The sequence below is a fragment of the Dicentrarchus labrax genome, unplaced genomic scaffold (genome assembly GCF_905237075.1).
Source record: "Dicentrarchus labrax unplaced genomic scaffold, dlabrax2021, whole genome shotgun sequence".
In the NCBI taxonomy this organism is placed as follows: Eukaryota; Metazoa; Chordata; class Actinopteri; family Moronidae; genus Dicentrarchus; species Dicentrarchus labrax.
The window spans coordinates 15,352,509-15,370,623 of record NW_026136723.1 but is presented as its reverse complement, the minus strand read 5'-3'; the positions used below and the strand labels follow the sequence as shown (position 1 = coordinate 15,370,623).

The 18,115-nt window shown below is 42.2% G+C and overlaps 1 protein-coding gene across 2 annotated transcripts; it reads left to right on the top strand.

Annotated features, from left to right (window-relative positions):
* Positions 1-122: 122 nt before the first annotated feature.
* On the top strand, positions 123-16,414 carry pdcd6ip (programmed cell death 6 interacting protein). 2 transcript variants are annotated; one of them, XM_051390373.1, is made up of 18 exons: positions 123-436; positions 4,072-4,126; positions 4,223-4,292; positions 5,073-5,200; positions 5,779-5,932; positions 6,594-6,694; positions 7,741-7,857; positions 8,111-8,333; positions 9,178-9,301; positions 9,745-9,922; positions 10,854-10,965; positions 11,123-11,292; positions 11,718-11,966; positions 12,368-12,502; positions 12,677-12,771; positions 13,025-13,142; positions 13,230-13,438; positions 15,279-16,414. In XM_051390373.1, exons 1-18 carry the CDS (start codon positions 231-233, stop codon positions 15,484-15,486), a joined length of 2,652 nt encoding a protein of 883 aa, XP_051246333.1. In that variant the 5' UTR covers positions 123-230; the 3' UTR covers positions 15,487-16,414. The 2 variants fall into 2 exon arrangements, with proteins under 2 accessions (XP_051246333.1, XP_051246331.1); XM_051390371.1 differs by having other exon boundaries at positions 7,726-7,857.
* The last annotated feature ends 1,701 nt before the right edge of the window (positions 16,415-18,115 follow it).

Below are 18,115 nucleotides of genomic sequence, written 5' to 3'. Positions count from 1 at the left end.
TTTAAAAGAGTGTGGCCGTAAACACATAAAGCTAATTTTCTTGCACTCTCGTTGTTTCTCATTAAAACGATACTGATTCTGCGCAGTACGCCTCTCCGTTCCACATGACGTAACCTGACGTCGCCTGTCAGAATCCAGGAAGTGGGTCGTTCGCTGTTGTTTGTGTTCGTTGGTCGCCGCTCGTCTCCGTATTTGTTCCTGATAGAAATACGTCGCTTTTACGGGGCGAAATGGCAACGTTTATTTCAGTCCCGTTAAAAAAGTCCTCAGAAGTTGATCTGGTGAAGCCGCTGTCGAAGTTTGTGACCGCTACGTACCCAGCGGGAGAGGAGCAGGGGGAGTACAACCGCGCCGTGGAGGAGTTGAACAAGCTCCGTAAGAACGCGCTGGGAAGGCCGCTGGACAAACACGAGAGCTCCCTGGAGATTCTGCTCAGGTAAACAACAACAACAACAACAACAACAAAAACAGCGCTCCTTTTTTATAACACACCTGAACCCGCTGACATAATGCTAGCAGTCGAAGCGACCGTCTCACCTGTGGCGGTGAAGTAGCCCAGTCATCGCCGCACCCAGATGGGTTAGCTTGGAGTTGCTAACCTCGGAGCTAAAGTTAGTCGAGCTAATATGCTAGGAGGTCTTTCTCACCATAATAACTGACTCATACGTGGTTTATGACGAGTTTCCTTGAGAGGTCAAGACAGTCTCGACTTGTCAACTTGTTTAACTGGACTGTCAGTTACTTATAAGATGAGAATTGGCCATTTAATCCGAGCTTGTTATGATCTTTAGCTGTGGCTTTATTCACCGACAGGACCCAAAGAAAACAGTAGCATTTGAGTTAGCTTCAGTGTTGAACTTTTAACTTAATTGTCCCCAAAGTGAAACTCAAAGCTCACACAGACTCACGCGTAATATAATGCTTAAAATCTAAATGAGAAATACAGTAAACATGCTACAAAAACAAGTCAAAATCCGCCATCCAAGCTTAATTAAAACAGTGACAGCATAGCATAAAATATGGAGTATGTCCAGCCCTAATGTGTCAGTCTAATCAATAATCAATCATTCCTCACCTCAGATTTTTTATAAGGAAGAGTTTGATGTTAATGACATTAACAGAGGTCACAGCTACTAACAATAACTACAAATCAATTCATACATATTAAATCTCTCTCTCTCTCTCTCTCTCTCTCTCTCCTCCCTCCCTCCCTCCCTCCCTCCGTCCCTCTCTCTCTCATTCATATATATATATAAAAACTATATATAGTTACATTAGCTTTGTGTCTACTCAGCATTAGTGAGAAAAAGTCCAAAGCACAGCCAGCTTTCCTCTCAGATGTCATTCACATTCAGGACCACACTCAGCCAGGCCCGCAGTCCACTGGTGGCCACATGATCAGACATCCAGGATGGCGAGGAAACAGAACCATGGTTTTTCATATCAGCAAACGGAGATTAAAATGATAAAAGTGTAACAGCTGTGAGTGTATGACAAACAAAGGCAAGGAAGTGTATGGACATACAGCTACAGAAAAACATACAACTCTACAAAAGTTCAAAATCAGCTGTTTCCTTCAATAATTGCTATTTAAAGATAAAAACAGTAAAATTCAAACACCAAGCCTGTTATTTACACTTTAAATAGTTTGGGCCCCAAATGAAGGATAACTTAATGATTAAAACATCCATTTGATTTATATTTTATTTTAAATACCCTTTTGATTTTAAATTTGCTTTCAAGTCCAGAGAAGCACAAGTGACTGTATTATTGAACCACAATGGTGCTTGCATTTGGGCCCTCTGCAGTCTACTCAGTGATTACATTCAATAGGTTTAAACTGTAAATTGTCAGTTTGTTCAGTTGATATTCAATAATCCAGCTCCAGTAGTGCTAACCCTACACTAACCCATTTCTACGCTCAAGTTTTAAGCAACATGCCTGTTAATAACAGATTGTTGTGCATTTGATACTGAAACAGGAACCTGGTATAGATACCTGGCAGAAGAATCTTTTTCTCTTCTCAAAAAATACTTTTGCAAACGTCATTCTAAAGAATAAATAAAGCAAAGAGGGCTTTTTCAGCCATCTGACTGTAACTAATCAAGCTTGTGTGGCAGGTGATTTTCTTTTAACTGTAGTCTACATAAACAAAACATAATGACACTCTGCCAACCTCTTTGCATAAAGGAACTGTGTGACTGCAATAGGAATAATAACAAAGTCCCTCTGTGCTCCATTTTAGTTGTTCACTGTTGTTTTACTTTTAGGTAATTATACAGACTTGTAATAGTTCAATGACAATGGATCAGGCCACAAAAGTCTTGACTCAGTTAGTCCTTGATAACATATATGAACCATTACCATTGTTGTGGGACTTAGTATTTACTAACATACTCAATTCCTAGGTGGTATAGATGCAGACTTTGCCCTCTCTCATTTCAGTCTTTGTTCTCTTATGACTCATGAGTTATTCTATGCACAGGGTTTGTCCACATTACCTGAGTGAGCCAGGTATGCACTTGCAAGGTGCGGGGCTGACATTTTTCTCCACTTTGAGCTAAAAGTGGAATTGTCTTGCGAGTGCCAATATGAGACTCTTTAGATATTAAAGAGTGTACAAACTCCAGGTGATGAGTGTTGATAGCTAACAGGTGGAGTGCAGATAAACTGGAGTAATGCAGAACATTTACATACTTTTAACACAATGGGACACTCATGTGACTTTGTAATGCTTTTCTCAGGCGCCAAGGATTAGTTGTTGATTGTTGACTGTTGACCAGTTTCAGTCACTTTACGTTAGGGATGCACTCATCTAATACAACAAATCTGCATTGGCCCCAGTTTGAATTCTCAGTGAAATATCAGAAACTCATGTTAGCTTACATAAATATGAACCATACAGATTCTAAATTTGGGAAAAAGAGAGAACTGATGTCGGACCTATTGATACCTGAGCTGAGGTGTCAACATTTGTATTTGGAAACAAATTGTTGGATTGGTGCATCCCTGGTTTATGTCAGTAGTTTAGAGACAATATCTTCTAGAAATATTTACAGAAAAAAATGATATGATACTACCTGAGAAGATCTGCCCACTGCTTTAACCTGGGGATAATTTAAATGTTACCTTACAGATTTGTAGATCATTTGAAATGCTTTGTGTGTTAGCATACGGTCTTGCTTACTAGCAACGAGGTTGGAGCTAGCATGTCCGTGTAGAAGGGGTTGCCATTGCCGACTGCTATCATTGTCGCTTCCTGGCTCTCTGCACATGTCGTCCGTTATCCATGTGCCAGGTATCCAGGACAACAGGCCCTATCCCTTTCAAAGCAGCGCAGACACAGCTATTGTGTTACCATGGTAACCATTGTTTTGTCTAGGACGTTTTCTTTTTCTCTTTAGCTAACCAGGAGGCACTCCTCATCTCAGCTTTCCTCTGTGCACGTGTATGTGAATGGGAAACATAAGGATAACAAACTCTATATGTATATAGTTCTATAGATATTTATAAAGCCAGTCTTTGTTTATGTAGATGTTGACTCCAGTCTTTCCTGGCACCCGAAGAGCAGGGTGGATGAACTGGTAATAGGGGATTCCCTAACTGGCCTCTCTGCGTGTCATCATTCCTAATAATAGATTGTTCACATCATAGGCACAGATTCTGATAAGACGAAGAGCTGAGGTGGTGTGTGTGCACTGGTGTGTGTGCACTGGTGTGTGTGCACTGGTGTGTGTGCACTGCAGTGTGCTTGCCTGTCCAGGGCTGATGTTTTTTTCCTGACTCATTGTCAAGTGTCTCTGAAATGATAGAGCTTCCTCAGACTGCAGATTTGCAGTTATGTCATAATATTCACTACCCCCTAACTTAGTTTTGATTTACTGTTCAGCCTTATGTCTTTTGTTCCTTCTAACTAACATTTAGCTAAACTTAAGGTTGAGAATGTACACAATAAAGACTTTTCTGTCTTTCCAGTGAAAACAATGACACATCTGTAGAAAACAATTAGAGCAAGTATTTGTGGGTTTAAGATAATATGGTTTTAATCCTGTCATTTCTTTCTCTTTCCAGATACTATGACCAACTGTGTGCTGTTGAGCCCAAGTTTCCCTTCTCTGAAAACCAGGTAACTGATTAGACCGCACACATGATTGTGGGTTAGACTTGATTGTCGGTTACCAAACAGAAGAACTTAACACAAAGCATCTCTCTGTTTCCACAGCTCTGCTTAACCTTCACATGGAAAGATGCCTTTGATAAAGGATCTCTGTTCGGTGGCTCGGTCAAGCTCGGTAAGAGCAACCTCTTATCAAGTGCATTTATGTTGGAGGAAGAATATTTGCATGTAACTGTGTGAAGTTAAAGCCAATATATGACTTTGCCCTCCAGATACATATCTGTCATACTATCTCTTAATCTATTTGTCTCTTTCTCACACAATGAGAAACAAAGCTATTTAACACTTTAACACTCCCTGGTTTATTTTGCGTCCAGAAATCGGCCTGACAAGGTTTCATGTAAATAAAATTTGCCACTGAAGTAGGTAAGATGGAAAAAGACATGACACAGGTATGTGTGGGTTGTGACACAAGTGTGTGTCAAGGTCAATGACTGACAGTTCAGTGAAATTCAGAAAGTCCATGTGGAATAAAAAGAGCAAGGAATCCCCAGATTCTTAAGACTGCTATTTGTTGCGTTCAGTCTTCACATTTATTCTGTTCACGCTTGAATCTTTTGTCCTCTGTGGTGAATTGTGGGAGCTCATGACTGCGGGATTCTTTCCAGTGTACTTTGGGCGAGAAAAATGTAGAATGAAGCAGTAGAAAGTGTTGGTGTTGGAGAAAATACCAACGATACAAAAAACAGTGTGAAGAAACAAGAGAGCAGTCAATATCCCACATGCTATCCAAGGAATAAAAGAAGGATGTCACTTTGTGCTCTGTATAATCCGTCTGAAAGTGAATTTCTGAAAAGAAACAGAATTTCTTTAAGATTCAAATTAAGGGGACCACAAAAAGGCCGTCTGACTTCTGATTTTCTCACTCCAGTGTGTTTGTTTCTGTATGTTGCAGCTTTGGCCAGTTTGGGCTACGAGAAGACGTGTGTGTTGTTCAACGCAGCAGCACTGGCCAGTCAGATTGCCTCAGAGCAGAACCTGGACAACGATGAGGGACTGAAGGCTGCAGCCAAATACTATCAGGTAGGCAAATTACCACACAGTTACGTAGTAACATGTGTAGCTTGATTTCAGAAAACCTGGTAAAAAATTATGACTGTTATTCACATATATGCATGTGAACTCTGTCGTGCTTCAGATGTCCACTTGAAGCATCTTTGAGCAGTCTGTTCTCATTTCTAATATTGTTTACAGTTTGCATTTTAAGTGTGACAAGCATATTGAATAGACTTAATATTACTGTACACTGTACACCATCTAATCTTTATTTTGTTTCTGTTTCCTGAATATTTATCAGATAGAAATCCATACCATTCATTCCCGTGCTTCTCAGACTTGAGAAATGGATGTGACCTAAACAATCAAGAAAAACTAGTTTCACTGTGCGCATATAAAGACGAGTCAAATGCATCAGCCTATAGTTTATGTTGGTTGTCTGCAGTTATTGGCATTACTATACATAAATACAGTGTTACATACTTACATGATATAAATGTCAAGCTCCAGAGATGCAAGCTTCTCTGGAACAAGTAGACCTGTGGCCCGTTTCACCAAATTCTCTCTAACTTGTCACTAAACTCTTTATCTGTCTCACTATACAGCTGGCCAGCGGAGCCTTTGGCCACATCAAGGACACTGTGCTGTCAGCGCTGAACAGGGAGCCCACCATGGACATCTCCCCCGAAACTGTGGGTACCCTGAGCCACATCATGCTGGCCCAGGCCCAGGAGGTCATCTTCCTCAAAGCCACCTCAGGTAGCAAAGGGTGGACACCTCAAACACAGAGATTATCTTAGGTTCAAGACTGTTGCATCATTATCTGCTGTAGAGACTCTCCAGCCTGTTCAGTGCACTCATCATTATGGTTTATCTCTGCTTCTGGCATGTCAATACTCAGAAGAAGAGAAACACAATACATTTTTGAGTCCCAGTCCCTAGTTTTAAAAATGCATCATAGACATGGACCAATACTTAGTATTATTTAATTAGTGTGTCACCCAGATATGAAATATTTAATAAACAGCTTCTTTAATTACACACTTGTGCATTTTTTTGCATTTAGATTCATTTCTAGTGATGACAGTACACAGTTTGATCCAGGTTGCACACAACCACTGTCCCAGTTCTGTCTACAGAGTTGCTTATTAGAGTTTTTAAGCACCAAATTTTTGAAGGTTACATCATAAAAAAGACATATTTTCTGCTGAGAAGGTTAGTTTTTGGTGTAGATAAGTTTTTATACTATGTTGGATGTGAAGGGCAGTTTTCATCAGGGTGATGTAGAAATACTGTGGAAGCACAGCTGCAGAACACCTTTAGTGTTTGCATGTATGACCAAATGTCAGTTATCCGTTAGCAAACTGCAGATGGTCTGCAATTTTATTGTACCCTTAAAGGTGTCTCCTTCACCCAACAGATAAGATGAAAGATGCTGTCATCGCAAAGTTGGCCAATCAGGCAGCAGATTTCTACGGCGACGCCTTCAAGCAGTGCCAGTACAAAGACAACCTTCCAAAGGTATGTGAAGGACACACTAACCAGAAACAGTGCTCGGCTTTGAAAATAAAACGACAGTAACAAACACATCCACAGCCACATGTGTTCAGTGTGGTGAAGTTGCGTATAGAGTTTGGATTCTGTATGTATGCGTATTGTCTGTCTGATTTGTGCATATTGTTTTCTAGTACGTGTGTATTTCTGAAAAATAAGACGTGAAGAGTGGTACTCAGGTTGTGGGACTGTCCAAATTGCAACCTATCTCTGTTCTCATTGGTTCATTTCCATCCTGTTTTCACTCTGATTGGTTGGTTATTACTAAGCTGCAGTTTGACTTGTTTTCATTCTGATTGTTTCCTTACCATCTAATCATGGGCATCTGAAGTACTTACTGTCTGTCTAACACTTTGACTGAAACACACACAGAAACACACTACCTACAGGTTTAATATTTTGAAGTTGATTGCATAATAGTGAAATAAAAAGCAGGAAGTAAGTAGCTTGCACCAGCTGTTTGTTAATCAAAGTTAGTCTAGTTAGAACAGGCTGCACAACACAAACATTAGTTACTTAATATTCGTACCCACCAATGGCCAGGTGATGTGGAATATGGTCAATACACCTAACACTTTATCAAAATGCCGTTCTCCAGGAATGCATGAAATCAAATATACACATACACCATCATAGTCTCTCACACACACGGCTATGGGACGTTGATAAAGGTGTAGCAGCTTTTGCTAAAAGGTTAAACACTCATGCCTGTTCTGTTTTCTCTCTCGTTGTCTTCCTTTCTTTCTGCATCCCTCGTGGTGGTGGCGTGGGCATTGATTGTGTACGTGCGTGTGTGTTTGCGTGCGTGCTTGTGTTGTGTTTGCACACCTCTGACTGCTTGCGCCTGTTTGTGATTGGCTTCTGTGACGTCATTTGTGATTTGACCTCGCTGGTGTGCGTCTGCCATTTTGTGGTTTGCCTTGCCAATGTGCGTGTGTGCGTGTATTTATCTGTTTGCGTGCCTGCGTGTTGCTCTGTGGTTGCCTCTCCCTGGTCAGTATTTTTATTTTCAGGAAGTGCTGCCGGTGCTGGCGGCCAAGCACTGCATCATGCAAGCCAATGCTGAGCTGCACCAGAGCATCCTGGCCAAGCAGAAGAAGCGCTTTGGAGAGGAGATTGCTCGCCTGCAGGTACACAGCTTTCACATGACTTCAAGATTTTGTCCCATTCTGTCAAAAACTTTCAATTCATCTGTCACATTTTGAAATAATGTGACTACTCATTCATTATCACTTGGATAAATTCCTATTTCTACTGTCTTATCTAATCTTCAAAAACTGGACGGATATTAGAGATACAAGCCTTGAAGTTTCACATCAAAACCAGAAAAAGTATTCATGAAGCAAACTTTTTCCTCCATCTTTTCTCCTCTGGTCTGTCCAGCACGCAGCAGAGCTGGTGAAGACGGTGGCCTCTCGCTACGACGAATATGTGAGCGTTAAGGACCTAAGTGACAAGATCAACCGTGCCCTCACCGCAGCCAAAAAAGACAATGACTTTATCTACCACGATCGTGTACCTGAGGTAAAGGATCTGGAACACATCGGCAAGGCCGCGCTGGTCAGAGCCACCGCCATCACACCTCCTCTCAGCCAGAAATTCACAGGTGAGATACAGACACTTGACACCATTTTGGCAGTTTTTGAACCAGTTAGCAACATTACAAAGTTTAAAGAAATAGTTAGACATTCTGGGAAATACCTTTATACACTTACTTGTCAAGAATTAGATTTTTCTACTCTGGCGAGCTCTTGGTGAGAATTTATAAAGTTACTGCTTATGGTCAAGAAAAAGTATGTAAACCACCATAAAACACTTTTTATACCTCTTTTTATGTTTGCATGAAACAAACAAGATACACTGTGTTAATTAGTGAGCTTTAGATGTGCTGGCATCTTTACACTAGGCTAACCGAATGCTAGTTGAAGCGGTATATTTACCGAACAGATATGAGAATGGTATTGTTATTCTAACCTTACTCGCTCATGGCAAGAAAGAAAATAATTTTATATCCCAAAATGTCCAACTCTTTTCCTTAATGTCATATCTTAGATGTTTTGTTGCAACAGAGCTTCAATCAACATGTATACTTCCCAATCAACCAAATGTTTTACATTAATGTAGTATATTGCATAGCATGTTGTTTGTGCGATGTTACCCATGATTCACCCTGGTTCGTCTTATCATTAAGTGTTGGATGAAAATGCAGTTTTTATTCTACTCGGATATTATAAAAATGACTTGTGTGCTGAGAATTTTTGAAGCAAATTCCCATTGAACGACATTCAATGAGTCCAATTATTTTTACGTTGCTGATGTTTATTTTGGCACAATCCCATCCAAACACAACCTAAAACCCATTGTGTAGGGAGTGGATGATCTTATCTACAAAACTTTCTGGCTGCCTTGTTTTTAAGAATCAGCTGTTTATGTTGTTCCTTTCTCTTCAGATTTGTTTGAGAAGATGGTCCCGATGGCGGTGCAGCAGTCCATGAGCATTTACAGCCAGAGGAAGGCTGAGACTATTAACAGACTGGTGGGAACGATGAGGGAGGCCACCAATCTCTGCAACGGGTATGCTCTCCTCCTTACATTGCTCTGCTTGTGCACCTCAGTGACTCTGCAGATCTTCCCATGAACATGTACATAAGTGCTCGTTTCTCCATGCATGGATAGATTTATTAAAAATTCATAAGTTAATGGTGTACTAGATATCATTAAAATGTCAATAAAAGTACTTGACATGCTCTTAGCGTAGTGCCCTAAATAGCAGTCAAGCACAGTTTGATGTTAATAAGCACTTAACAATCTGAGTGTTTTGGCCAAAGAGTAAAATGCTCTTTGGGCAACACCCACTTTAAATTGAAATAATTATATAACTTCAGGTTTTATTTATATAAAACTGGAAACAATATTTTTACGGTGACACTCAAAATGTATAATTGTCTTGGTGAAGGGGCATAAGTAGATGTTTGGAGACCATAATAATTGAAAGGTGATGTTTAACTGTCCATCAGGGTGTTGGCATCCCTAAACCTGCCAGCCGCTCTGGAGGATCTGTCAGGAGACTCTATCCCACAATCCATTGCTGAGAAGGCCCGGTCCATTGTGCAGCAGGGAGGACTGCAAAGCATCGAGCAGCTAATCAGAGACCTGCCAGAGCTTCTGACCCGCAACAGAGAGATCCTGGACGAGGTCAGACACACAGAAACACACTGAATTATACATATGTTACTGTACTTTGTAGGTCCCATAAGCAGTGATCTAACCTTTCCCCTTACTGCTAACCCTGCCTATGAATTCATTCAAAAAGTAAAAAAGGCACTTTTTAGAACCACAGCCTTCGTAACAGCTTGTTTGTCATATTGCTTTGCTTTCTCGACAAAGTAGCATATGAATGAAATGCTGTTAAGCAGCTGATTTGGACGTCCTGAATGTTTGGACATTTCTACCACCGCTACCAGAAGAAAACATGAATACTAAAAACTCATAATCGTCCCTAATGGCGGAAATCCCAGATTAGGATCATCATTGAAATTTAATCCACTGATCTTTGGGCCAAGGACTCTCTGTCTATCAGCTTCAGCCAACCTGTTTTTTTAGACATCTTGCTGACAAACAAATAAACAGACGGGAGTAAAAACATAAAACACAAACCGCTTCCAAGTTTGTTGGCAGAGTTGAAAAGTCTACACCAAAATGTCCTATTTCCCCCAAAAAGTAGTCTGTTCTGTTGTACAAAGACAAAGAGCCATAACTGAAAATGAAAATGAAAAAAGTAGACTTATTAAATTATTTAGCAGTATTTCTGGAAATTATTTTTGTTTCAAATTTAAACTCTTGGAAAGTAATGCTGAATCAATTTATAACTAAATAGATTGAAGCAAAATTAACACACGTAAAGTTTTATAGACACAATCTATTGATGAATGACTAAAATGAATTTAGAACAAAAAATAATTGTTAGTAATGGCCCTACATGAAGGTATGTTCTGTATAGTTGCAATAAGATGGGTAAAATAGTTCTCAAAAGTCAGATAATACTTACACACGGCCATAACCGCAAATTAATAATAAAGTTGTGATAATTTTAGGATCTAATGTTTCTGTGTGGTGTTATCTTCAGTCTCTGAAGATGCTGGACGATGAAGAGACAACTGACAATGAGTTGAGAACAAAGTTTAACCAGCGCTGGAACAGAACCCCTTCTGGAGACCTGTACAAGCCCCTTCGTGCAGGTAGAGACACACACACACACACACACACACACACACACACACCCGTGCTTCTTGTTTCGTCCACTGTTAAAAATGCTCCTAGTCTCCTCCTCTTTCCTTCCTCATAAATCTCTTCTCCTCTCTAACTTTACCTCCTACTCTCCCCTCTCTCCGCCAGAGGGAGCTAACTTCCGTAACATCTTGGACAAGGCCGTACAGGCGGACCAGGTCGTGAAGGACCGCTACAACACCCACTGTGACATGATCGCCCTGCTGTGTAAATCAGAGAGCGAGCTCAACGCTGCCATCCCCTCGGCCAACCCGACAAAGACACTGCAGGGCAGCGAGGTCCGTCCGCCTCTACTTATGCCTTAAAACTTTACTTTTTGTCGGTATGGTTAGTTTTTTAACTTAGGGCATGTCATCTCATCCCAAGATATTTTGTGTGCCACCTAAACATATATATACATATAGTCCTGCTGTACAGAAGCACCCAGCGGACATTGTGTGCTTTATAGCCCTGTCCCTTCTCCACAGAGTAGCTCCATTTTTCATTTTGTTTGCTGACTTTGCACTGTGTGTCACTGGGGAACTTAAATAACTAAGCAAGCAGAACTCGGTAACAGCGAGGAGGAAGTGCATGTCTCTCCACAGTTACACTGCATCCATGCTAAAGTGTAGAACAATGGTATATTGCAGGTCATTGTAAGGGCGAGAGGTCAGGGAAACTGCTCTGTTGACTCACTGCATCCATCTTTACCATCTTCACCCAGGTAGTGAACGTGCTGCGCTCCCAGCTCGCCCAGCTGGACGAGATCAAGAAGGAGAGGGAGACCCTGGAGGGAGAGATTAAGGCTGTGACCTTTGACATGTCCATAACCTTCCTGACGGCGCTGGCGCAAGACGGAGCCATCAATGAGGAGCAGTTGTCAGGATCCCAACTCGACCAGTTGTACGGCGCCTATAACCAGAGGGTACAGGCCAGCCTCCGCACGCAGGAAGAGCTGCTGGGACAAGTTCAGGTATACGAACACATGCAGCGTTTGAGAAGACTAGACTGAATATTAACTGAGCAGCAAGGTGGCCTCGCTGTTAAAGAACCTTTGACAACATTTCTTAATCCGGTCACATGTCAGCAGTTTTCTGCCAGCTTAAAGAGTGTTCTGCAGCTAGTAATGACCTTCTTAAGTAGAGCAAACAGAAAGTGAATTTCTTTTCTGGGATCAATCAAGCACACCTATATCAAACAATAACACATTCAATCTGATCTTACAGTTGGTGAAGATAAAGTGCCATTGTGTCTGAAAAATCTCAAAAATATTTATAGTTCGCTGTGCATAAATTTACTCGTGTTCGAAGAAGTGTCAGCGGTTAACTTCCTCAATCTGTGATCTGTCTTTTTCAACCTGTGATCTCCTTCCAGACCTCCCACCAGGAGTTCAGCAGTCTGAAGCAGTCCAACACGGAGGCCAACCAGAGGGAGGAGGTCCTGAAGAAGCTGGCTTCGGCCCATGACAGCTACGTTGAGATCAGCAACAACCTGCGCGAAGGCACCAAGGTACGCACTCAGCACAACACACCGGCACACACGTGCCTCAGTAAGGAGGAACTGTACTGCAGTAATGCATATCTTGTTGGAAATGTTCTACTTTTATTTGTTTGTTTTGTGCGTCAAGGTGGTTTGCAAGCCAGGTGATTTATTTTCGTCCCCTTATGTTTTTTCCCTCCTCAGTTCTACAACGACTTGACAGAAATCCTGCTTAAGTTCCAGAACAAATGCAGCGACATCGTTTTTGCCCGCAAAACAGAGCGGGATGAACTACTTAAGTATGTACTTTCCTGTTTTTTGTCTATTTGACTGGTTTCTTTGACAATTATACAATCTGAGTTGGCTATGAGGAAAACATAGGCCAATCACCAGGGTTTTTTATAGTTTTGTTCCTAGCGTGTAGCACTTCCAGCATTAGCTTCAATATGTGTTGCAGTATAAGAATCTTTGTTATTCTCACATTATGAGAGCTAATAAATTCATGAATGTGAAGGAAACATTTCAAAACAGTCACTGTTTTTCTTGTTTCAGGGAGCTGCAGCAGAGCATCGCCCGAGAGCCCAGCGCTCCCTCCTTCAACGTCCCTGCCTATCAGAGCACCCCAGCTGCCCCCGCCGGTGGCCCAACCCCTGCACCCAGGACCGTCTTTGTAAGAAGCCACTCACTTGTGGAAAACCGCTGCAGCAGATGTGAAGCTGATGGTTATTTATTTATCGGTCTTCTCTCTACCCGTTAGCAACAGCAGCCTCAACAAGCCCAGCAGCAGCCCCAGGCCAAGCCCCAACCCCCAGCTAGGCCTCCTCCACCGAGCTTCACCCCTCAGGCAGCGTCCATGACTCCGACCAGTGCGCCACCCACTGGCCCTCCCTCCAGCAACCCACCACCCATGGCCCCGCCATCTCAGGCCCAGGGACCACCTTACCCCAGTTATCAGGGCTATCCAGGGTGAGTTTCCCGATTACTCAGTATGAACTGATCCACATAACTTACTGTATTGATGTCAGGATTGAATGTACATGATTTTATTTTCCTTCTTAAAAGTCCTTCCTCTTGCTCCTTCTTAGAATTTAGATGGTAAAAGCAAGTCTGTTGTCCAGGCTAAATCATTACCCATTAAGTTGTTTTGAAAATATGTCTTTGTACTGGATGTACTCGGATACATGTTGAGTTTGATATCGCTCTCTCGTCTGTATTGTGTATATATGTAGCTGGAGCCAGCAGCCTGTTAGCTTAGCATAAAGGAACTATGAGGAAACGGCTAGCATAAAGTTCAATAATTAACACATTCACGCCCGCCGATGGGGGGGGACAAACAAATAGGCCTATTCGTGGAAAAAAAAGTGTAATATTTGAGTTACATAACATCTTTTTATTTGTGTTCTTCCTAATTGTCCTTGAAATAGTGGTCAAGTACCCCCCACCCCCAACACGAAAATGGTTCGGCCACTGATTGAAATTTGATGTTGTTGTTGATTTGAAGTTCAGTACGCTAAAAAAGTCCGGTCAGCACAAGTCCTGTGCTCAGAAAAGGAAAGAAAAGAGAAGAGAAGAGAAGAAGAAAATAAAGAGGCCTTAGAGATTTTAAATATTTAGAAAAAGGTGGTGACGGTGAAGCTGGAACTAGTAAAGTTAACGTAGAGCAAGGTAAGAAACAGCGCGGCCAACGTTTACCAGCCTTGTAACGTAACCTAACAGGCCAGCTCTAATGTTAATGTCCATCAGCTTGTATAAAAGCCTGACACAACAACGTTATCTCCAACAGGAACAGTTGAGTTTGGTAGCTCCGTCAGAGAGGATGAGACAGAGAGGAGAGAGATCCAGCTGCAGGTAGGCAGGCAGGCAGGTGAGAGAGCGAGAGACAGAGAGAGAGAGAGACAGAGAGGAGAGAGATCCAGCTGCAGGCAGGAGAGAGAGAGAGAGAGACTGATCACACACTTAATTTCAACGATCCTGCATTACGGCCAACTAGAATGACCGAGTGTGTGATGGCGCCTTTCTCAGAGAGGGCAAAGGAATTGCCAGCAGATGCAGAGGGCAGGGAATTGCCAAACTATCTGACATATTCCACATCCCACAATGAAAAGGAAAAAATGGGACTGGATAGTATATAGCAGCTCAAAAAAAGGCCTTATTTTGCCTACCATGCTTGCTGTTCTCCCTTGAAGTAGAGAAAAAGTCAACTAGTGCACTAAATTCCAGAAATTTACAGAAAGCTTTATGAGAGATTTCCAGAACATGAAAGAAACCGTGTACACAAACATTGTTCTTGGAAGGAGAGGAAGAGCAGAGGAAAAGGAGAGATCTGGGCATGGGGGGGCCCATCTAAGATTATCTCGTCCCGGGCCCAGGCAAGACTGTCAGCTGGCCTGAACACATTATATCTTTTTTGTAAAGTTTTATCAGGAGTTAAATCCTATAACTATTTCTTGATATACATCGGCCGAGCAGGTTGCACAGCAACCAGACCTGACAACAGGGTAGCTGTTTCCCCCTGCTTCCAGTATTTACCTTTCAGAATACACAAATAAGATATGACGTGTTAATTAGTGAGCTTTAGAGGTGCTGGTAGGTGGATTATTTTTAACCTTTGGACAGACCCAGGCTAGCTAAGCTAAGCTAACCTGCTGCTGGCTAAAGGTGCGTACTTGCCACACAGATATGAGTGGTATCAAACTTCTTATCTTACTCTAATAAGGAAAAGTGTCAAAGTGTATTTCCCTATTCCTTTAACGCTTAAAATTGGTGAATATTACTCTGAGTTTTCTCTGTTGTGGTGTCCACACAGGTACTTCCAGATGCCGATGGGCTACAATCCCTATGCTTACGGCCAGTACAACATGCCTAACATGCCCAACATGCCCAACGTGCCCTACATGCCATACCAGGCGAATCAAGGACAGGGAGGCTACCCAGCAGCCCCGCCTACTGGACAGCCCTACCCTGGCTACCCACAGCAACCCCCTCAGCAGCAGCCCTACTACCCTCAGCAATAACTCTCCTCTGCATCCCCTCATTCCTCTTCTCACCAGTTAACACCAAATAAAAAATACCCCCAGCAATAACACTTTATCTCCATTAGCTCCCTCCCCTCTCACCTTTTTGTTTTCTCTCACTAACAGCAGCTACAGTAACCCAGTTGAAGGGTGACCTCAGAGCTGCTTTGCACTTCTCTCTGAAACCCTTTTATCACTTTGCCACTTATTCTCCTTTTCATCTCCTCCCCCCTTTCTTATCCTAGATAAGGTTTTCTGGGTTCAGACAGCACTTTTCCTAAACTGTCTCAACTATCATCAATGCACTAACCCCCCCTTATTTTTTTATGTACTCATTTTTCTAATTGTTTTGTTAACAGTTAAATTTAAACCCTAACTGGTTTTCATTGATAACTGACTCTTTCTCTGGGCTGGACTGCTGTACAACACTCAAGGAGGCGCATAAAATCCTAGGATGTTTCCTGGTTTGGGTGTCTTTGTTGTGTGGGCGGACGGGTGGTCATTACTAGTCATGCCACTGATGGGAGGGCACAGCCGCTTCCTCACTCCCCCACCCACTCAATCAACCCCCAGTGCTTCTATATCAACTATATTCCTATTTTTGTAATGAATACTGATGCCTCGCTGATGTATAAACCTATAAAAACGAATGGCCTGTAGGTTTTCTAATGTAGATGATGACTGTTGAGAGTTCTGCTCTTTTTCTTTCGCTCTTTTTTCTCTTCTCTCTCTCACCCAGGGAATGTTGGTATATTTCTGTGTTACAATCAGAGGCTGTACAAGTGGGAGAAATGATTCTATTATATAAATATATGTATAAATAAGACTGTATGTGGTTAACCGAGACACTCTGTGTGCTGCACTCTCATGCTCTTTGTGTTTATTTTTATTCTTCAGCTCTAATGTGATTAAAAACAACTGCCAGCCAGAGTTTTGTCTGTCTTTTTAAATATTGGATGTCTTTATTGTGTCTGTTTTCCTGTCTTTTTATCAAACTGTGGAGATTTGTAAAGCGGCCAGAAGAGGGCAGTCCTGCAGCTCACAGAGGGAGCAGCCGCTGAGCAGCAGTTCACTTGCCAGTGTTGCTCCTTTCAGCCAATCGGGGAGTGAGTTGTGCCATCCGACTAATCGGACGCCTTTTGACCTCCCGAGCGTTGGGGGCAGATCCCATTTAGATGACATGCAAATTACGTTCCAGTGAGGTCGTGATCTCATCCAATCATATTTCCCTGCAGGTGATTTCTCCACAGACAGATTTCATCCCCAGATATTTATTCAGTGTCAGGAGACGCTAATGATTTCACATATCTCCTCTCTGTTTGTGTGTGTGTGTGTGTGTGTGGTAGGGAGGCAGATGGCAGCACAGTGTGATGTCTGGAAGGATGCATGGAGATGTTGGCAGAGAGCTGCTGGTCCCCTGCCTGCATCCATCACTCCACCTCTCTCCATTTTCCCCTCTCTTCTCTCAGTCTAATCTGTCTTCTTGAGTTCTTCACAGCTCAACTCTTTAAAAAAAAGAAACCCCCACCATATTTCACTTCACTTTCCCCAAGCGCTCTCCCATCCTTTGTTTTCCTTCCTATCAGACGCTCTTCATCATATTTTCCTTTGCTCCTAAGCTTTTTTTTGTAATACCACCTGTCTTTTTATATCCTCAGCTGCTCTCTCCTCCATCTTTTTTCCCCCCTCTCCCTTGGCTCGTCTGTTTTTGCTTACCATTCATCTGTCCTTGCTGTCCAAGCCACAAATCGTTGGCAGCGAGTTGTCTTCACTGGTCAGTATCTCTTGGCTCATAAACGTCTCATAACATCACGTCAGTCTCCAGTGTGTATGTGTGTTTGAGAGTGAAACTCACAATGAAGGATACACACTTCTAATCAGATCTAACAGCTAACATCTCCTACTGGAAGTGACACAACACATACACACGGTCATGTTTCTCTCTTTCTCTCCCTCTCTATCTATCTATACAGCATGCCGTTGCTGCCAAAGCCAATTGTAGCTCTGGATGTGTTTATCAAAGGTGTCTTTGCGTCTCAGGCGCTTAATTTTAACAAGACGTTCTCCACCGGAGGAGTGTCATATTTTAATTGGTCTGAAACAGAATAAAGGCAGCGAACAGAGCACTGCGGTGACAGGTATTAATTACCTTCTGCCTAATGGCTCCCAAACTCAGCACTCAGCCATATTGGTGCTCACACTATTCTTACTCCCCCACTCTTTTCTCTCATCGCTTTTCTCTCCTCCTCACCATGTGTTTATCTGCAATAGGGCTGAATCGAGGGTTTTCTTTAGCTATGATGTTGATAATTACACAGACATACTTGATTATGGAAACATACTCTTTAAAGGTCCAGTGTGTAACATTTAGGAGGATCTATTGGCAGAAATATAATATTTAGTGGTGTGTTTTCATTAGTGTGTAATAACCTGAATAAAGGAGTTGTGTTTTTATTACCTTAGAATTAGTCGGGTCTCTTTCAATGGGGTCCGCCATGTTGAACCACCGTGTTTCTACAGTAGCCCAGAACGGACAAACCAAACACTGGCTGTAGATAGAGACACTTTAGAGCCTGTTCTCATTCCCAGGTTGTCAAATACTGATGCCAGCAGTGTTCAGTTAGTTGCA

Coding starts and splice junctions, on each gene's coding strand:
- pdcd6ip (XM_051390371.1), top strand. CDS start 231: ATGGCAACGTTTATTTCAGTCCCGTTAAAAAAGTCCTCAGAAGTTGAT. Junction 8,334..9,177: donor TCTCAGCCAGAAATTCACAG/GTGAGATACAGA, acceptor CTTTCTCTTCAG/ATTTGTTTGAGAAGATGGTC. Junction 13,439..15,278: donor AGTTATCAGGGCTATCCAGG/GTGAGTTTCCCG, acceptor GTGTCCACACAG/GTACTTCCAGATGCCGATGG.